General features: G+C 46.6%; 1 protein-coding gene across 1 annotated transcript; it reads left to right on the forward strand.

Moving 5' to 3' along the window:
• The first annotated feature begins 6,582 nt into the window (after nt 1–6,582).
• LOC115395710 (solute carrier family 22 member 4-like) lies at nt 6,583–20,636 on the forward strand. Its single transcript, XM_030101343.1, has 10 exons — nt 6,583–6,990; nt 7,460–7,563; nt 7,662–7,816; nt 7,962–8,133; nt 8,428–8,554; nt 8,743–8,843; nt 9,056–9,270; nt 9,546–9,728; nt 17,697–17,832; nt 20,564–20,636. Exons 1-10 carry the CDS (start codon nt 6,583–6,585, stop codon nt 20,634–20,636), a joined length of 1,674 nt encoding a protein of 557 aa, XP_029957203.1.
• The last annotated feature ends 446 nt before the right edge of the window (nt 20,637–21,082 follow it).

Genomic DNA, 21,082 nt, shown 5'->3' on the forward strand with positions numbered 1-21,082 from the left:
CCATGTTAATGCAATTTCTAGGGTTTGGAATAGCTAAAAAAGCATGATGCAGCCCTTTTAAGAGTCGGGGCCACAGTTCCCGGACTGTGGTTATTAAAAAAAAAAAACAAGAAAGATTTCAGACTTTTGGCCATTATATGTCGCTATAGCATAGCCTTAAGCATAACTGTGAAAATTTTCACCTCCCAAAGACGCACGGGCAGCTCACAGGCAGTGTTTATGTTATTACAGTCCCACTCCCTTCTTCGAAAAATCCAAAAATGGTGGAACCCGATTTTGTTTTCTACTGGGAAAAAAAGGCAACAGAAACACTCACCATGATCCACACAGCATACAAAGATGAGGCTCTGGAGATAACACAGGTCCATAGGTGCTTTAAGAGTGGTCAGATGTCCATCGAAGACTCGCCTCGCTCCGGCTGACCCTCCCGCACAGAGGAAAATGTCCGCAAAATCGAAGCTGATCTGCTTTTTTGACGTCAAAGGGATGGTCCACAGCGAGTTTGTGCCGCCAGGGCAAACCGTCAACCAGGACTTTTACCTCAAAGTGCTGCGGCGGCTCCAGGAGGCGGTCAGGCTGAAGCGGCCAGCGCTGTGGGAGAGTGGGGATTGGTGGCTGCATCATGACAACGTGCCAGCGCACAGGGCTCTGCGCAGGGCCGGCCCGGGCTTCAGAGGCGCCCTAGGCGAGCCCGAGACAAGCGCCCCTTGGGAGCGTGTTTTTCGAGCGGTCCCGACATTTGTTGAGCGGGGGGGGGGGTGCACTGAGGAGCAATGCCGAACAATACCGATCAGTGCCGGGCAGCGCCGAGGACGAGGAGCGCGCTGCACAGCGGGGCACACGGAACACAGAGCGTCGTGGCGCCCCTTGTACGACCACGGGGCCCCCCTCGGGGCGTGGCGCCCTAGGCGGCCGCCTAGTTCGCCTATGCCTAGAGCCAGCCCTGGCTCTGCGCGTAAAACAGTTCCTGGTGAAAAACGGCATGGCCCTGCTGCCCCATCCGCCGTATTCCCTCGATTTAGCATCTGGCGACTTTTGTCTCTTCCCAAGAATGAAAAAGGCACTGAAGGGGCGGAGATTTGATGATGAGGAAGAGGTGCAGAAAAAGTACGCCTTCACTTCGAGCGCACAGCCAGCCACCTCAGCCTTCTCCAGCCACTGGCCTGCCTCCAGCCATCTCTGGAGGAATTTCAGCGTTTCATCTGCCACCTGGGATGCCTGTAACTCAGCAGCGGAGAGTGAGAGACCGTGGGTGATACTCACCACGTCCGCACTCTGGACTTTGGGTCCCTGCTCCTCCTGCCCCTGACAGTAACGGCACTCAGCTGCTGAACAGGGCCACCGGGAAAGCGCGTCAACGTTGTTGTGCTGATGCCCCGCCCGGTGCCGGATCTCGAAGTCAAACTCCTGGAGGATTTCAATCCAGCGAGCCACCTGGCCCTCCGGGTTCTTGAAGCTCAGCAGCCATGTCAGCGAAGCGTGGTCTGTGCGGAGGAGAAACCGCTGGCCCAGGAGATACGGCCGGAACTGCCGCAGAGCCAGCACCACTGCCAGCAGCTCTCGTCGGGTGACGCAGTAGGTCTGCTCGGTCCGGCTCAGTGCCCGGCTGAAGTAGGCCATGACTTTCTCGGCCTCCCCTTCTCCCTGTGACAGTACCGCTCCCACATCGACATTGCTGGCGTCAGTGTCCATGATGAACGGCTCGTTTGGAGATGGATACGCCAGGACAGGAGCCTCAGTCAGCACAGCTTGGAGGGAGTGGAAGGCGGCGGTGCAGCTGTCGTCCCATTGGAATGGCTGGCCCTTGTCGGTCAGCCGGTGGAGTGGGCTCGCGATGGTGGTGAAGTTTTTCACGACGCGGCGGTAGTACGAGGCCAGCCCCAGGAAGCTTCGGAGCTCACTGACGTTGGTCGGCTGTGGCCAGTCCCGGACCGCCCCCACCTTGCTGGGGTTAGTGGCCACACCCCGAGCGCTGATGACGTGCCCCAGGAACTCTGTTTCCTGGCTCAGCAGGCGGCACTTCCCCGGGTGCAGCTTCAGCCCGGCCCGGCGGATGCGCTCGAAGACTTCTGTTAAGTTGGCGAGGGCCCTGTCGAAGCTGTCAGCGTGTACCAGCAGGTCGTCAAGGTACACCACACAGCGCTCACCTGGGACGGCAGCCAGCACTCTCTCCATCAGCCGCTCGAATGTTGCCGGAGCATTGCAGAGCCCGAATGGCATGACCTGGAACTGCCACAGTCCCTGGCCGAAGGTGAACGCGGTTTTTGGTCTTGCTTCGGGGGCGAGCTCCACCTGCCAGTAGCTGCTGCAGAGGTCGAGGGAGCTGAACCAGCAGGAACCGGAGATGTAGTCGAGGGCGTCGTCGATACGCAGCAGCGGGTACGAGTCTTTCTTGGTTACGTTGTTGAGACGCCGGTAATCCACACAGAACCACCACCCGCCTCCTTTCTTCTTCACTATCACGACCTCCGCGGCCCAGGGGCTGTCAGAGGGCTCTACTACCCAGCGTTGATCATTTCCTGGAGTACTTCCTCTGCTGCCTGCCGCTTTGTGAAAGCGAGCCGGTGGGGGCATAGTTGGATAGGCGGAGCATCTCCCGTCTCGATGTGGTGTTGGACGAGAGAGGTTCGCCGGCAGTCTTTGGTGTTGGCCGCGAAGATGTCTCGGAAATGCCCCAGAAACTCTCTCAGCTGCTGCTGCTGGTGCAGAGTTAGCCCGGTGCTGCTACGCTGCCACAGTTCATTAATCGCCTCGGCAGTTTCAGCGGAGGGGCGGCTCAGCGGTGGCAGTGAAGCTGCTGACGCTGGGTGGCCACCAGGGGAGATGGACTCGGCGAGGCACTGTCTCTGGACGGCGGACGTCGTAGGAGACAGCTCTTTGAAGGGGCCGGAGCTCTGCTCTCGCTCTGCGATTGGTGCCCGCTCTGTAGGAATGGAGTTGGCAGAGAGTCGTGCCAGGCCGCACGATGGAGATGGTGGGGCTGGTGTCGACGAGGGCGTGGCAGGGTTGACCGTTTACATGACGGGACAGGTACAGCCCTTTTGCACAGCCGCACTGTCCCACCAGCAGACACGGGTCTGGGCAAGGGGTTGGAGCGGAGAGTGGCGACCCCTTCACGGCGCCACTTGTCTCCCGTTTCCCGGAGCCTGACTTTTTGGGGCGGGCGCCGGACAGTTTCTTGCAATGTGGCCCAGCTCGCCACACCGGTAACAGTGGTCATCTTCTCAATGCCTCCAACGAGTTGTTTGGGGCGATGTGGATCGCTGTGGCTGGAGGGCTGTTTCAGCATCTTCTTCTGCAGTTTCGGCCAGATGAGCACGGGGCGGTGATTTGGCGCCGACCCGCAGTGTGGAGAGGATCGTCTCAGTCCGTTCTGCTTCCTGGAGGGCCTCCTCCAGGGTCTGTGGTGTAGCGAGCCGCACATGCTGACGCAGCCGCTCGGGTGTGAGTCCTTGCAGGAATGCATGGAGGGCCAGTTCCTCCAGCACACTCACGGGGAAGGTGGGGAAGCCCTGCCGCGCGTATAGCTGGACATCGGCGGCGAAGGAGCCCAAGTTCTCTCCTTTACGGCGGCGGCGGTTATTCAGCTTTTCTCTCTCAGCGGTCTCTACGGTGCGTCGCCCGAAGCGCCGATCAAGTGTGGTAATTAATGCGGCCTGGACCTGCTCTTCTCCTGGCGCCAGGCCGAGGAGAACTTGTTGGGCCTTGCCTTCCAAGGCCAGGGCAAGATGTGCGGCGGTGTCTTGATCACTCCAGCTGTTATGCGTAGCGGCGACTCCTGTCTGCTTGATGAAGAGCTCCAGTGAGCCGGCGCCATCATACTTCCACAGCTTGGCGGCGGCTCTCGCCATAGCGGTGAGTTGGCGAGTTCCTGCATCCACGCGACCATCACCGTCTTCGGCCATCTTCGCCGCTTCTGGACAGTGCGTCCGCTGGTCGCTGGATCCGTCGGGCCGGCTCGGGGTCCCCCACTGTGATGCAATCCTTCCCACATTCTCCTGGCATCTTTTCTCTGGAGTTTGCCGTGACACTATCCCACTTCTGACACCAATGTGGTGAATTCAAACAAGCAGCGGAGACAGTGAAGGAGACTGAGTCTGCTCTTCAGTTTCACACAAGCACAGGAGTTTATTGTGACAATAACTAACCTACACTGTGCACCAGCCCTCCCACCAGTACGCAGGCCACGTCCCTCCCCCAGAGGTCTCCCTGACCCACGGTGCACACAAACATGAAAATAAAAGGACATAAAACAGTGGCAAAAGCACACGACAACAATGAACAAAACAAATGCATATTAAATGACACAAATAAACCAAACAGGACACAGAAACCAGCCCGAAACGGTCCCCGAACTCAGTCCCGTTTCTCATGAGCCTTTGCGGCTCAACACAGTCTGCAGGGCTGTCGCAACAATATAATATATATATATATATATATATATATATATATATATATATATATATATATATATATATATATATATATATATATATATTAGAGGTGTCCCGGACTAAGAATCTCCATAGTCGAATCTGATTCGTCCGAATCTTCCAATAGTCGACTAATAGTCGAATCTATCTTGTTTGGCGGAGCGGGCGGAGGGGTGAAGCTTGCCTACACGGGAGTCGGAGCACAGCACAGTGCAGAGCGGTGCTCACGGGTGCCTATGCCTACAGTCGGCCCTGATTGCACTAATAATAAAAAAATTTAACAAAACAAAACAAAACAAAACAAAAAAAGAAAACAGCACAGGCAGGTAAAACAAAACTTTTTTTTTCCTACACACTGAAACACAGACTGGAACAAATTGTCGGTAACTCTAAACATCAAACAAATGAAGTATAGTTCAAATGACCAGAACCAACCCCACTTCTAACAAACGGGCTAAAGCATGTTATTTATTTGTATCTATAATCTCTGCAGATAAGCTCACATTTTTTGGCTAAACAATTTCTCACATTATCTGCTCAAATTAAATGAAATAGGCTTAATTGCACTGTGTCAGGTCCGTTTCGCAGCGCAACATCCATGCAAAAACAAACATTAAACTAAATAGAATTAGCCTTTTAGATAAATAAAAATAATAATACAATAACCTAAAATAATTCAATTAAATGAAATAAAAGTCAGCATTAAAAATGAGAAATGAGTAACAGAACCGTATTTTATTAGCCCAATTATCTGGCTACTTACCTGTTTAAGGTGGAAAGCCATGTTGTCGTGAAGTGATATGAAAGGACACAACTTGCATTTGACTTTTTTTTTGATCATCTTTGACCTGGTCTGAAGTTCTGTTTTTTTTCCGACATTGTGAGCCTTTTAAAGTTCAGCCAAATCACCACCGAGATGCTGCTCTGTGACGGAGCTCTGCGCAAAATCGAATTGTGCCACTCACCATGGTGGTTCATTCACAAACAGTAAATAGATAGAATATTGAATAAAACTACAAGTAAATTTTTCCACTGTGTATTTGATAGGCTAACATGCATATCAAATAGGCTTTATATCATGTTTATTTGGGAAAAAAAAACCAAGCAATTCTATGCAAAATCAGTCATTCAGCACCCCCATACAGCTGTAATGGAATGGTCCTCGTTTAATAACCACATGTTTTCGATGCTCAGACTGCGTGATTGGCAGTCGAATCAGGCCCCTTCGAACGAATCATTGAATCGTCGACTATCTGAGGACACCCCTTGCATATATATATATATATATATATATATATATATATATATATATATATATATATATATATATATATATATATATATATGTATATTATTGAAAGACTGGGTCTGCTTATGTAGATATTATTGAATAATTGCAGCATACAAGACTGTCAGCAACTGGAAGCTAAGGCTCGCAGATAATGAAACAATTTGGTCTAAAGGTGAGAAATTATGCTTACTGAAGAATCTAAAGCTTATTCAATAACCTGTTTCGTGTAATGATTAAATTTGATACCACAAGCCTGATAGGATGACAGATCCAACCGGATCTGTAAACAAGAAAACAGTACTGTCTTGTGCGACTGACACGACTAACTCCAACATAATAAAGTACCCACAGAACAACACAAACATAAGATAATGTTCCCAAAGTTGTCAGCAGGAACTTGGGAATCTATTACTTGAGGAACAGTTACAATATATTAAGTCATGAATCAAAGTCCTCACTGGGTGCAGCGTCCTGACATGACTTCAGTTGTCTGTGAATATTTGTCGTCATGGGAACAATTCGAATAAAACACATTCATGGAAGTTCCAGTTTTCTCCTTTCATTCAGTAAATTTTTAATTTCGGCATACAAGTTGTGGCAGTATATTTAACTGATATCAAGATTTATTTGGAAATGTTTCATAATGTTTTACAGCATTCCATGTAACTACATAACCTCCCAGATCAGGTGAAGGCTGGACATAAGTGTGAGCTCAGCTTGACAGCTGACTTTGGCTTCAAAAGGAAATCATAGAGTTGTAGAGAGCAGTCCGTCACCTGCCTATCAACAGCAACGCAGCTTCAGAGTCTACTTTGATGAGGTTTTTATCTTTGAATCATCAAGAATTTTTTTGAAATAATGGCAAGTGAAAATATCAGGGACTTTGACACCATCACATCTTTTCTGGGCTCCTGGGGACCCTTCCAACGAAGGATCTTTTTTGCCTTGGCCATCAGCATCCTCCCAAATGGATTTATTGGTAGTTATATAGTATTTGTCGGCGACACTCCACCTCATGAATGCCATATTCCTGAAAACTACAACATCAGTGAGATGTGGAGAAACGTTACGATTCCAATGGAAACAGTCAACAGTGTTGCACAGCGCAGCTCCTGCTGGAGGCTGAACCTGGAGATTGTGCAAAGTTTTTCTCAAAACAACTCCATTCCAAATGTCGGAGTAAACGTGAGTGACATTCCTCGGGAGCGTTGTCTTGATGGCTGGAAATACAGCAAAGAAATCTACCAGTCAACTATTGCAACAGAGGTGAGTAGTCAATGAGTCTTTAAGGTTTTGTTGAGATATGTTATGTCATTCTTTATGACCATGTTAAGTTTTAAATGGTCCTAAAGTTATTTGAAATATAAAATATGTATATCAGTAGAGATCAGCTGTTGAGAATATTAAGTATGTGTTGTATATGCACTTAAAACAGCTTATTCCAACCACTGATATGAGCACAAAAAAGAAACATATTCTAATAATGAAAAAGAGAGACTAATGGAAGCAAGCAATGCAAGAATACTCAGAATTCCAAAGTTATTTTGCTGGAAAAGGCTGCCAAGTATTCCCTGTTGTAACGCGTCTGTGCATTTTCTGTGAATATATGAAACAGCACTGTCTGCCTACGGCCAAGTATCACATCAATAAATCAGTGTCACTCTTTCAAACGGCTGTTTGCATGCTTGCGTGTCATTAAATGTGCATGTGAGGCAGCCTGATTATTTGTTTGCAGTGGGACTTGGTGTGTGACGATGCATACAAACTTCCACTGTCCACATCTCTTTATTACGGTGGTGTGCTGGTGGGAGCGCTGATCTCAGGCCAGTTGTCTGACAGGTTTGTGAGGAAGAAGCTATTTTTTTGTAAACCATTTTCCCAATGTCCCTGGTAGCGGTTTGAAAACAGCAATTTAATCAACTTAACTTGCCACACAGGTTCGGGAGGAAGCCAGCACTCTTCATCATGATGGCTGTTCAGACTGTCTCTCTCACAGCACAGATATTCTCCCCCAACTGGGAGATCTTCACCTTCATCTTCTTCTTTGTGGGTGGTGGGGGATTCTCGAACTACATCATTGGATTTGTGCTAGGTATGAATGTCACCATTCTGACCTTAACCGGAGTGTTTATTGAAAATAAATGGTTAAGAGAAGTTGCTCCTTGAGATTATTATTTTATCAAAGTTTACGCCAGGTTTGATTGACTGGGCTATTGTTTCACTTCTCCTACCCACAGGGTCAGAGATTCTCGGCCCCAAAACCAGAGTGCTTTTCTGCTCTCTTGGAGTCTTTATGAGCTCGGCCGTGGGATACATGTTCATGCCTTTAGCGGGCTATTTCCTCCGAGAGTGGCGGTTGTTACTGATTCCCATGGCTGCCTCAGGCTTGATCTACATCCCTCTGTGGTGGTGAGAAATTTATATGAAAACAACAAAACCCATCCTTTCAACATGTCTTGTCCTGTCAGTTATTTGTGACTTGCAAATGCGATTAGGAAAGTTGAAAGAAGAATTAATAACCAACATTTTTCAAGTCTCCCTGAAGTGGCCTCCACCCCTGTGCTCACTGAATCATATCAGATCCTTTATGTAATCATGTATCAAAACATGTCTGAATCGTCTTTTTCTGGAAAATGTGTACATATGTTGGTGAAAAGGTTGTGTTTTTCAGCACATACTGTACTCTTGTATTCAACTGACCAGGTTGGTTCCAGAGTCTCCTCGGTGGCTGTTTTCTCAGGGGAAAGTGGAGGAAGCAGAGGCCATCCTGAAAGAAGCCGCCAAGATGAATAAAGTAGAAGCTCCGCTGGATATTTTCACTAAAGCTGAGGTACTGTTATGAACAAACTCTTTTTATTTGTAACGGAAACAATGAGATATACTTAGGGATGCAACTATACCACCTTTTTCAAAACATTTTTATACCAAATATCAGAGTCTCCTAGAGGTAATTTACTGTCTAGTAGGATCAATATTTGAAATTGTTAAATTGCTTCAAATATTTCTTTGTTTTTTCAGGTTGAAGATGCAATGGTCAGGAAAGAGGAGAAATCCAGCATACTTAACATTTTGAAATCCTGCAACGTTCTCTCCATTACATTAGTCTGTTCATCTCTGTGGTATGTGATGATGTGGTATCAATTTGTTGATGCAATATAAATCCTGAAAATATTATCAACAAACACAGCAGCTGACAGTTTGCATTCTCCAGTCATGTTCAATCAAGAGAAAACATGTTGGGCTTCCCAGATGACTCAGAATTCATTCTTAAATTCTTTGTGGTTTGGTTTTGTGTTTTCACTCATATTTCTTATCTCTGTTATCTTGACAGGTTCATCATCACCATCAGTTACTATGCTCTAGTCCTGAACACTTCAAATTTGCATGGTGATCCATACCTAAACTGCTTCATATCAGCTGTCATCGAGGTGCCAGCCTACGTAATTGCCCTGGCTATGCTCCAGTACTGCTCCAGGCACATCTGTCAGTCTTCCACACTTCTACTCGGAGGCGTTATGATCTTCTGTGTGAACCTCATTCCAATGGGTAATGTGCAATTTTTTTTTTTCATAATTTGTTTCATGAAATATGCGCCAAAGGTGCATACAAACAGAAATGATTAGAAAATGGAAAATACACAATATGATAGGGTGTTGGTAGGCACTCCAAATACATTCGCAGATAAATTTTCGTTTACTTAAGCATGCTTTGGTTATTTAGACAAGATTTCTATTGTTCATCGGCTCTTGGAGTTAAAAAAAAAAAGGTATTTCAAATTACTTTTTTTGTTTCTTTGTTTCTTCTGCCTTATTTCCATGCAGGTTTACCAGGTGTGGCTGTGGCTCTTGAGATGTTGGGAAAGTTTGGCATCACTGCTGCTTTCTGTGTGGTGTATGCCGTCTCATCAGAGATCTTCCCCACTGTCATCAGAAACACAGCAATGGGATGTTGCTCCATGGCTGCCCGTATTGGAACCATCATCGCCCCCTTCGTCATTTACCTGGGTAAATTCAACTGTTTTATGTTTTGAGTAACAGGACCAGCAGTAGCAATGGTATCTCCACAATTGGCATCAAGAATGGGCACCCACACAGAATGTTGAGAAGCTGGTTAAAAATAAAAGTTGGTGGTTATGTTAGTTTGGCTTTTTTTCATAAGAATCACCGCAATGTATTGATGACTGATCTTGTTAAAAGGCAGCACCGTGGTGCAGGAATTAATGCTTTGTCTCTCCTACAAGAATAGTCTTATTGTGAGGAGGTTGAAAGTTGTATTTCATCCCTACTGACTGTCAGAAGGTGGTTCTGACAGCACTGAATGTTTCCTTTGTGCATGCGCAGTTTGAGTATGTGTGACAGGCCCCACGCCTCGTGTGGCCTGTATACAGATGTGATTTCCTGTTTTACACAGGAGAAACAGAGACGTGAGTCCGTGGATGGTTACACCACGCAGGCCATTCACTGTCTTTATTGGACAGACAATCACCCATTTTTTCTCATTTCAATCAACATTTCAAATACTTCATTCCCCATCCTATGTCTTTCAATTTACAATGGACAACTTCAAAACAAATCACCAAGTCAGCGCCAACATGACACACAGGTCAGCTGATGGAACAACCACAACCCACCGTGGCAGAAACAATATGCTTCTATACAGAAAATACCTTCCATAACAAATTCTGGTGGTAAAAATCTCAATGTGAGCTTTGATCCACTTAACTACTGCTCATCAACTTAAAAAAAATGCATTTCACCAGTGGCTTTAACACTTTGATTGGCCTACTAAGCAATTTACTTTTCCAGAACACACATTTAAAACATACACAGCACAAGCAACTATAAAAACAGGTTTAACTAAACAAAATTACAAAGTAACACACATTTTAACAACTGTAACTCATTCGTTTCACTCAAACATTATTTACATTCGTGGAAATATTTACAAATTGATGTCAGGGAGCAATATTAAAGCAAAAACACGGCACTTTCATGGCAGTTGCCATCTTGTTACACACAGCTGCCATGATGGTCACCAAAGACCAGCCCCCAAAACCCCCCCCCCGGCACCCAACACTCTCGGAACCGCTCGGCAACCCCGCCGCCCGCTCCCACGGGGCGCTCATCTCAGGTTTCGCCTTGGGCGCCTGAGAAGCCCAGGCCAGCCCTGCTCACATGGCTTATCAGAATGATCCCAACCTTTCAACAACTCGGTCCTGTTAGCTGCCGCTGCTGGTAGGGCCACATTATACTTTTTCTCCTACTATTTCTATTGGGGCCCACTGTTGCTGTTTACCACATGGTGGGTGTCCTCTTGGAACTGGTGAGGACCGCTGCAGTGTCCTGGCTTATTGTTGCCGGTTCTGCCCATCCGCTTTCCGGCGCACGGTGTCCATAGCGAAGGGGCAGGAAAAGGAGGGAGCCTCGGTGCAGCTTCCTTCTCCCGGACACAGCCCAGCGAGAATTTAATGGACAGCTCTCACCATTGTACTACCTGTGGGGTTTCTCTCCAGGCAGATGATGGTCATGACCTCTGCCCAAGGTATCTTGGCTGTTATCACCTCAGGGAGGAGCTGTTGGACAACCCCTGCATGGATTGCAGCTACATGTCTGTGAGTTTCTGGGCTGGAGCAGGCATCCTCTGTTGCTGAGGATGATCCCTCCTCTCCAGGGTGCCATCTTCTCACCTGAGATGCTCAAGGTGCCATGGGGGGACTGCTGCTGTGGCCAGACCCCCCAGGTAGAGGGCAAAGACTGAGCAGCAGCTTACCTCAGAAGTACATCGATCAACTGCATAGAGAACTGGCAGAAATGAGATCTCTCCTGCGTGGATGTCAGCTGGCCACTCCTGTGGACAAGGTGAGGATATCATCCACCTGGTTCACACCAGTATGTGCCCCTGACGATGATATAGTGTCCCTTGCAGCTTCTGCCTCTCATTTTCATGATGAGGAGGGTGATCAGGTCTCTGTGGTGTCAGAGTCAACATCCCTGTTGTCGGCTCTGGGCTTATTGAGTGACACAGGGAATGACTCAATCCGGGTGGTCCTGCTTGCAGCCTTGTAAAGGCTGCAACTAGAGATCCTACAGCCTGCCCAGCCTTCTTCCGGCACAGGCAGCCCAACTCAGCATTTGCAGTTTCTCCCTCAGAGGATTTCCTGAGGGAGCTGTATTCGTGCTGGAGTGACAGTACAGAGCTTCAGCAGATGGCCAGGCTTTGGTGGCCATGCACAGCACAGCTGAAGCCATCCTACAATGCATGTCTGAGGTTTAACTGGCCATAGCATCCCTCATCGTGTCACTGGAGGAGTCTCTGCGGTCAGTTGTGAGGTGCCCCCGACCCCAGTGTTGGATAACCAATGACTTCATCACGAGAGTCCATTATGCTGGTGCGCGAGCTGAGTGTATTGGGAACTCCATGGGTCACCTCATGTTCAACCTGTCTGCCTCTCATGAAGGAAGTGTTAACCCTTCAGCTATTAGCTTTAGTGACACGGGTCTACAAGCCTTTCCTCATTTATCAAGAGAGCTTGGGCAAATGATGTCCTTACTGGTTTGGGCACAGCACAAGGTGTGGTTGGCACCATCCCCTTTCACAGAGGCAGCTACAAGGACTCTTCAGAGTGTGGTGGCGGAGCCAGGGCAGCTTTTTGGCTCAGCTGCAATGGAGGTGCTGGAGAGCTAGCAAAACTAGGCATCTGCTCTCAAACCTCAGTAGGCGCTGGGCCCCCCAGAGGACAACCGGGGCCCCTATACTTTTTCGAGTCCCCACCCACCACCTTGGGCGGACCACCCCAGGGACCATGATCCCCAGCAGCTGCCGCAGGGGCCGGGAAGGAATTTTCGTGTCCCTGCCCATTTATCGGCCAGGTGCACTGGGGCTGCAGGCCCCCCCAGCCCTCCCTCTGGGACCCATAGTGGCCCGAGGGCCAGGGACTGATGCCTTTGAGCTGGCCGTCTGTTATTTTTCTCGGCAACCTCGGACACCTACGTGATTTCCACCTTGACCCAGCGGTACAGACTGCAATGCTGATCCCCCATCTCCAGTCGGGTCAAGGTGACCATCATCACTCGGCAAAAACTTTGGCACTGGACCAGGAGCTGTCCACCATCCTGGCCAAGGGAGCAATTGAGGCTGTGGATCTGTTAGCGGATTTCGTAGGTTTCTACTCATCCTACTTCCTTGTGCCCAAAAAAACTGGCAGATATAGCAGTCAGCCCCAATTCAATCGCTACTTGAAGGTACTACCTTTCTACATGCTGACAATGATGGAGGTTTTATGAACTATCGCCCAGGAGAAGTGGTTTATACGAGGGGGTACCCAAAAATTCCCGGAATTTGGTCAGAAAACAATAATAATAATGAGTTCCAACTTCTGGCCGTCAGATGTGCTGCAGGTAAGCCTCATGCACATCTGTGAGAATCTGAGGTCCGAGAGTTACACTGACGCCTGTCAGGCGTTATTTATAGCAACAGAGTGCAGAGGAGGTCTGCGATTTTTTCCAAAATGGCGACATTGACTGGGAAGCCAGAGCAGCGCGTAAACATTAAATTCTGCTTTTTGCTGGGAAAACACAGCAGCAGAAACACTCACCTTGTTGCAGCAAGCCTACAAGGATGATGCTCTGGGGAAGACTCAGGTCCATGAGTGGTTCGGGTGGTTTAAAAAGGGCCAGATGTCCATGCGTCAGGTGCGCTCAGCCGTGAAAACAATGCTGAGCTGCTTTTCCGCTGTCCAGGGTATCGTCCACAGCGAGTTTGTCCCTGCAGGTCAGACTGTAAATCAGGACTACTACATGGAAGTCCTCAGACGGCTCCGTGAGGATGTGAGGAGGAAGCGGCCCACGTAGTGGCGGAGTGGAGCCCGGTTGATCCACCACGACAGAGCGCCAGCGGACAAGGCGCTGCGCGGCACGCAGTTTCTGGCGAAGAATGGGATGAATCTCCTCTCCAATCCGCCTAATTCGCCAGATGTAGCCTCGAGTGATTTTTTCTTGTTCCCCAAGTTGAAGAAGGAGCTGAAGGGACGGCGGTTTGCAGATGTGGAGGAGGTGACAGAAAAATCGCAGACGGCAAAAAATGGCACAATTACGCGCGGGTCTGACGACGCATTCGTGAAGTGGGAGACACGACTGGAGCGCTGCATTAATGCGGATGGAGATTATTTTGAAGGCGACGGTGGTGTTTTATTTTGAAATGTCAGAAATAAAACCTAGAATAGAATAGAACTCTATAGAAAAATAGAACTCATATTATTATTGTTTTCTGACCAAATTCCGTTTTTTTTTTGGGTACCCCCTCGTAGCTTCCACTTGGATACCAAGTAGCATCGCCATTGGAAGATCAGGGTGTTGCAGCAGTGTGTTTTGGCCCTGGCCCCATGGAGGTAAAGGGCTTGGTTGTGAAAGAGCGTCCTGTTGGATGCAGCCTCAGTCTGCCATGAGACATCACTGTGGAAGCCAGTCTCCCTGCGCTTTCCACTATCTGGCAGCACAGGGCAGTGCAGAGTGGTCTGTGCAGGACGGCATAGATCACATCATTGTACTGGAGCTGCGGGCAGACAATGTGGCCCTCACGCACTTCTTGCTCCACCTGAGGGGATGGCACATGCTCATACAGTCAGAAAACACCTCGGCTGTCTTCCACATCAACCACCACTGCAGCACCAGGTCTGCCCAACTGCTGCAGGTTTTTCAGCAATTGCTCAGTTGGGTGGCCCCCCATATGGCCAGCCTGTAGGCCTGGGTCTACCTGGGGACCAGAATGAACCAGCAGACTCCCTTTCCTGTCGGAGTCCCTCACCAGGAGTGTAGTGCCTTCACCCAGAGTTGGTGTGCACAATCTGGGGTCTTTTCAGCAGTTAACCCACTGTCCACTTCAGTTTTCCCTGAAGGGAACCCACCGGCCCTCTGGGTCAGGGCACACTGGCACACCTCTGGTTGGAGGGCCTTCTTTATGCCTTTCTGCATCACCCTTTGATTTGGTCAACCTTCCCGAGAGTCCTTCAAGAGGGCCACACACTGCTACTTGTGGCCCCCTTCTTGCTGGCACAGACATGGTTTCCTCTGCTGCGCAGATGGACCATCTTGAGTACCAGAGCGCCATCCGCCATCAGGAAGCTGTTTGCACAGTGGTCCAACACCCGTAGGGAGGACCCTGTGCTGTGTGTGGTCCCCAAAGTCCTGGAATTTTTGCATTCTCTTCTGAATATAGGCCAATCTCCATCCACCCTGAAGGTTTATGTGGCAGCAAAATCGTCCTAAGCATGCAGAAGTTGCAGGCATTGTGGTCAGGGGCCACATCCTGGTGGTCTCCGGTTTGCGCTCTAACCAACCTATAGGACTCGCTCAACATGACCCTCCATGGAGCAGTTCTTGACCAGAGCAGAGCTCTTGTGTCCAGTCAGAGCTCTGAGATGCAACATGGAGACTTCTGCCGGCGTGCATATGTCCGAACAACTGTTTGTCTACAATGGAGGCCCTGATAAGGGCTGTGCTCTCTCCAAGCAGGGCTTATCCCGCTGGGTCCTGGACACAATTCTCTGTTCTTACCGAAAAGCAGGGCGACCCCTGCAACCGGGTGTATGCTGCCACTCTATCAGGGTGGTGTCCACATCGTGGGCCACCCTGAGGGGAGTACCCCTTGATGAGATATGTTCCGTTGCCTCCAGGATGACGCTCGGCACCTTTTCCAGATCTGGTCAGTCAGAATGAAATAGAACCAAACTTGTGAATGTAACTATAGTTCTATGAATCCCAGATTACCGCCAGAGCGTTGTGTATACTCAGAATCCTCATGTTCACGTGAGAAGATTCTTCAGGAGCCGAATCTGACACCGGAACTTGTTAACTTCCTCGATTCACCCAGGGGTTACAGGTGACGTTGTTGGTATGTATACTCAAACTGTGCATGCTCGAAGGGAACATTTGGTGCTTTCAATACCTCCTTCAGACGGTCATCCAGGAGTCATATAACCCCAATTATATTCTCAATTTTTTTTTTACGCCGGGCTCACACTGGATGCGTTATGTCTCCGGTACAAAATTACCGCAGCACTGTCACTCACACTGTCTCCGGTGCCTCTGTGGTCTCCTGGAGGAGGTTGCAAGATCCGTCGCTCTCTCCCCAAAACAATATGAAACCTGTTTAACTCAATAGAAAGCAGCGGAAATATGGGATCCTTGCGGAAAGTTAACGGAGCTCCGCAATGGTTCCTTAGCCAGACTGCAGTCGGATCGTGGCCGGTGTGACCATAGCATTGATTTTAATGACTACGGATTAGCTGCAGTGTCTATTCTGCAGTAGTGATGGGAATTCCGGCTCTTTTTAGGGAACCGACTCTTTCAGTTCGGCTCACTAAAAAGAGTCGGCTCTTTTGGCTCCCAAACGGCTCTTCAGATTTTTTTTTTGTTGCTTTAATCGATATATTACCAATAATAATGTAACGTTATGCACAAAATGAATTAATAATGAATAAAAAAAATGTATTATACTACTATATTATGATAGCCTTTATTTTTCACTCTGCAGTGAACTTTCAACTAATTTAACCTTTTAACTTTTTTACACGAAGCAACTTTAAAGTCAAGCAACACAGAATTCCTGAAAAACACATGACACAACAAAATGTAAATTACAAATATTTACTTTTCAGTGCAACAACAAATAAACTATGAAATACAAGAATAAACTTTTAGCTTTTTTATACTTAACAGATTTAAAGTGAAACACAGGATCCCTGAAAAACACACGAAATATAAATTTAAATGGTAAATGGTAAGTGGACTACACTTGTACAGCACTTTTTACCCTGCATGACAGAGCCCAAAGCGCTTCACACTGCAATATCACATTAACCTGTTCACACCATACTCGGTGGTGGTAAGCTACTATTGTAGCCACAGCTGCCCTGGGGCAGACTGATTTACAGATCTACAAAAAAATAAATTCTCAAATACAAACAATTTTAGCTTTTTATACACTCAACAAATTTAAAGTCAAACAACAACACAGAATCCCTGAAAAAAAATTCAAAACAACAAAATAAAAATTACAAATATTAACTCTTCAATGCTATAAATAAACTATAAAATACAAGAACTTCTAACTATTTACAATTCAACTTTTGACCAATTTAGACTGAAACAACACAGAACCCCTGAAAAACACGCAAAAAAAAAAAAAAATTAAAATGTGTAAAACAAAAAGAAAAAAAATCAGCACTCTCTACTGAAGATTGGCATTTAGAAACGCCAAGTGCCTCAGCTTTGAGCGACTGATTCGGCTTCTTCCATCGGTGATTATCTGACCTGTTTAGAGAAGATTCTCTCAGAGGGAACTATATGACATTTTGGTCTTGCAGACAATGCACTCTGCTTTTGGAGCCATCAATATAATTAAAATGAGTCCAAATTTGGCTCCTTTTCCTGATATGACTAATTTCTTTTTTACTTTCTTTCTTTTTGTCCCCCATATTGCACTCTCTCTCCTCTCTTGACCCGTTCCTGTGCTCACTGTGCTGCTGCTGTGTGTGTGTGCTCGGCTGCAGCCCCTCCCCCCTCTGCTCAGCACACTAAGCAGCGCAGACAGAGAAAAAAAGCGTCTCGAAGTGAGCAGGCTCCTGATTGGTGGGGAGCCGGCTCCCGTCGTTCACTTCAAAGAGCCGGCTCATAGAGCCATTACGTTCGCGAACGACACATCACTATTCTGCAGCTGGAACGCATCCAGTGTGAGCCTGGCGTTATTTTGCATGTGAAGAATTTCTTTAGGTGCACTTCCTGCTTCCCGTTATCCAAAATGTTCATCCAGGCTATTTGTGGGTGAATGTATGTCTCTCTCAATGATGTTACCTGTTGAAAATGTGTCAACACTCACTTTTAATCGACAGTACATGAACTCTAAAATTTATAGCAGCAAGTTCAACATTCCAATGAAAAATCTGTTTTTCTTAACCTGAAGTTCCTTTTCGGCAGGACAATACAACACGTCACTTCCATATATTCTAATGGGAGCTTTAGCCATTTTTGGGGCTGTTATATGTTGGGTGTTGCCAGAAACACACAAAAAGGCTTTGCCAGAGACATTGTCACAGATGCAGCAGATTTTCAGGTAAGTTCAAAAAATCTATACATTTATTGGAATCATTGCTATGTGCAAAAAGAAATTTACCATGATCATGGAAAATAGTTCAAGAAAAATTTCATTGTTCCAACAGGGGGCGAGGCAACAAGACTAAGACAAAGGAAGTTGAAAACGGAGACCGTGCATCACATTTCCAGAACATAGAGACCAAGTTTTAGTTTCTTGTGGCTCCTGTTTGTGTTTTTGTACATTCACAATGTTGTCGACTGCTACACTTTGACTGTAGCTATTTAAGTGATGTAGCCTATTTCCAGGGTTGGGGAGTAACAGATTACGTGTAACAACGTTACATAGTCAGGATACAAAAAAAAATGTAACTGCAATCCATTACAGTAGATTAAAAAAAATCTGTAATCTCGTTACAGGTATATCTGATAAAAACAGGGATTACCGAGGCGGATTTTACGACACTTTACGGCACTTTACAGTACTTTAAGACACAAACTGCGACACCAAAATAGATTTATAAACAATAGGCGCTGTAGATATATAAATGATAGATGCCGCATCAACGCTATCTTGGAACAGCCTCCCACTCTGCTGTTATATGAATGAAACAACCCGTATTTCCATGGATTTTACCACCTGCTGCTGGAGTCATGGCTGCTCCCAGGGAGAGAAACTCATTCTTTTCCTGGAAATTTAGACATCATTTTGCATTTAAGTCAGATGAGGCCCAGAACTTCTCTGTACAATGCAAATTCTGCCTTCCAGCTATGAAAATGCTCTCAACATCCAGGGACTCATCAAACCTGAAGACACATCTACAGGTATGAAACACAGCTGAACTCACAGTGAAGCTAAAGTGTTATTAGGTTGCTAACCTGTCAGTAACCTGCCTGTTGAGAACTGCAGCCTAACCAGGCTGAACTCAGAAGAATCTAATGGAGGTAATAATATTTTCAGCCTGTATGGAGGATTTATTGAAGTCTGAGCGTTACCTTCTGCCACTAAGGAATGAATGAACTCTGAACTCTTGAAAAAAATATTGAGCATGGCATACCTGAACACAAAACACTGCTCCTCACTACAGCAGTACAGTTGCACAGCAGATTGAGTATTTAATATAAATGTCTCTTAACACTGTCAATACTGCTCCTGGTGCTGCTGCTGTTCTGTAGAACTACTGGAGGAACACAGTTTGAACTGGTACTGCTGATCCTGAGTCAGAAAGAAAGTCAGATTCTCAGTCGGTTAGAGGATGTCATGTTGTTGGTATTAATTGGGGCTGAACACACAAGAGTTCAGCATGTCTTGATAACACTATGAGCATTTAGTGCTGTTTGTAGAGTTGTCAATACTCCGTGAGGATGACACATTGTATTTGTCTGTCTTTATTTTTAAGTTTGCTGGTGAAGTAATCTCAAAGTAACTAAAAGTAATCTGGTTCATTACTTTTTAATTGAAGTAATTAGAGTAAGTTACTGATTACATTTTTTGACAAGCAACTTGTAATTGTACCGGATTACAATTTTAAAGTAGGCTAACCCTCCCAACCCTGCCTATTTCAAAAGTTTTACTATGCAGATTTATTTGCTTGTCTTTGTTTAAAATTTTGCATGTCTTTTATTTTAAAAGTTGCAATTATATTTGGAAGATGCAAATCCACAGAGTATGTTGCCAATGAGTAGCTGAAAGGTGACTTTTTTTTTCTTCTGATTTGTTCAGAAAATATGTAAAAGTGGGCTGACAACAAAGCTGGATTGTCTGGTTTAAAGACATACTGGAGGATCCTTAGAACCAATCATCGTTATATCGTTCCAAATCGTAATTTGGCAGTCATAATACCAATCAATGTGGGAAGGCATTTGCGTGATGACATATTATGTGGAGTCGCCGCCTCTGTGCGCGCTCTGGTTTCGAGCCGCGCATGCGCAGAGCATTGTTTAGGAAGTGACATGACGTGGGAGCGACCATCACACGTCATTCAGAAGCGGCTTGCTCCTCCCGCGAAAACCTCCGAAGATGGCTAGCCAAAAAAAAAGAACATTGTTTGAGATTGCAGAGGATAGAAGAAAAGCCATAGAAAAGAAGGGCAAAATGCGTGTTTTACTCGGAGATTCCTTTACGAGGTGGCGGACATTCAAAGCACAAAAGGGATTTCGGACTGATCACGACATGGGGAAGTTTCTGCTGAACAGGTAACATTATTATCCCATTCAAATGTGTTTCTGTTGCATAAACACGTAAGACACTACTTTAAGGATCGTATTCTTATGTATGATTGGAAGAAGACTCTGAGATGATTACAAATGTGTTCCTATGCGGAAAGACGATGCTCCAGCTTCGCGGATGTAAACAAACTGACATGCGGCTGGCGTGCGTGCTACCAACAGTCCTCATGCGGAGGGAGCTGCGCATGCGCAGTGCTCCAAAAATGGCAAATCGGCCATGTTGTACGAAATAGGTGGAGAATCCTCTAATATGTCTTTAACTCAAAATATAAAATGTAGTTTGCCCCTATGTTTCAGTTTGTTGGAGTAACATGGTGACACATGTGAAACTTGACAAAATAAAATGATAAACTTCCTACTATTTTTTAAATTTTTTTTTTCTTTACTGATCAACAATTGTGGATATATAGGTAAACTCAGCTGCCGCTTCGGGCGCAGTGTACAGTAGGGACGCCAAATTGCCTTCCCAAATGTTCTTTTGACAGGTGGGCAGTTATTATCAGTCATTATCCTGCGCCCTCTAGGGCGCTCATCTCGGGCTCATCTCGGGTGCATAACAAGCCTGGGCGAGCCCTGCACTCTAACTCCAGCATGTGATCACCTGCACCTGGTACAGCAGGGTGGTTACTGAGTGTCTTCTGTTTGTTGTGGCCGTTCACTCATCTGTGTTTCCATTTTGGTAGTTCTACATCAGTCTGCTTTCCTGTCTCCTGCTTTCCAGCACCACAGTAATTGTCTCCTGTGATCTTTTGGACTTTATTTTGGACATTTGGATTTTACATTGTTCTCATTCGGAATAAAGATGAGCATCTGTTCCATTAAGAGCCTGGCATCCTGAATCATCTCCTTCTTTTCCCGAAATCTACTTCAATAAAAAATGGCTGACAATCACATATGATTAGTAGCAATTGATTATCTTGTCTTGAGGAGGGCCACACTCTGCTCCTTGTGGCCCCCTTCTGGCTGGCGCAGACATGGTTTCCCCTGCTGCGCACATGGACCATCTTGAGTACCAGAGCGCCATCCACCTGGCTGCAGTATGA

The sequence above is a fragment of the Salarias fasciatus genome, chromosome 10 (assembly GCF_902148845.1).
Source record: "Salarias fasciatus chromosome 10, fSalaFa1.1, whole genome shotgun sequence".
Taxonomy (NCBI): domain Eukaryota; kingdom Metazoa; phylum Chordata; class Actinopteri; order Blenniiformes; family Blenniidae; genus Salarias; species Salarias fasciatus.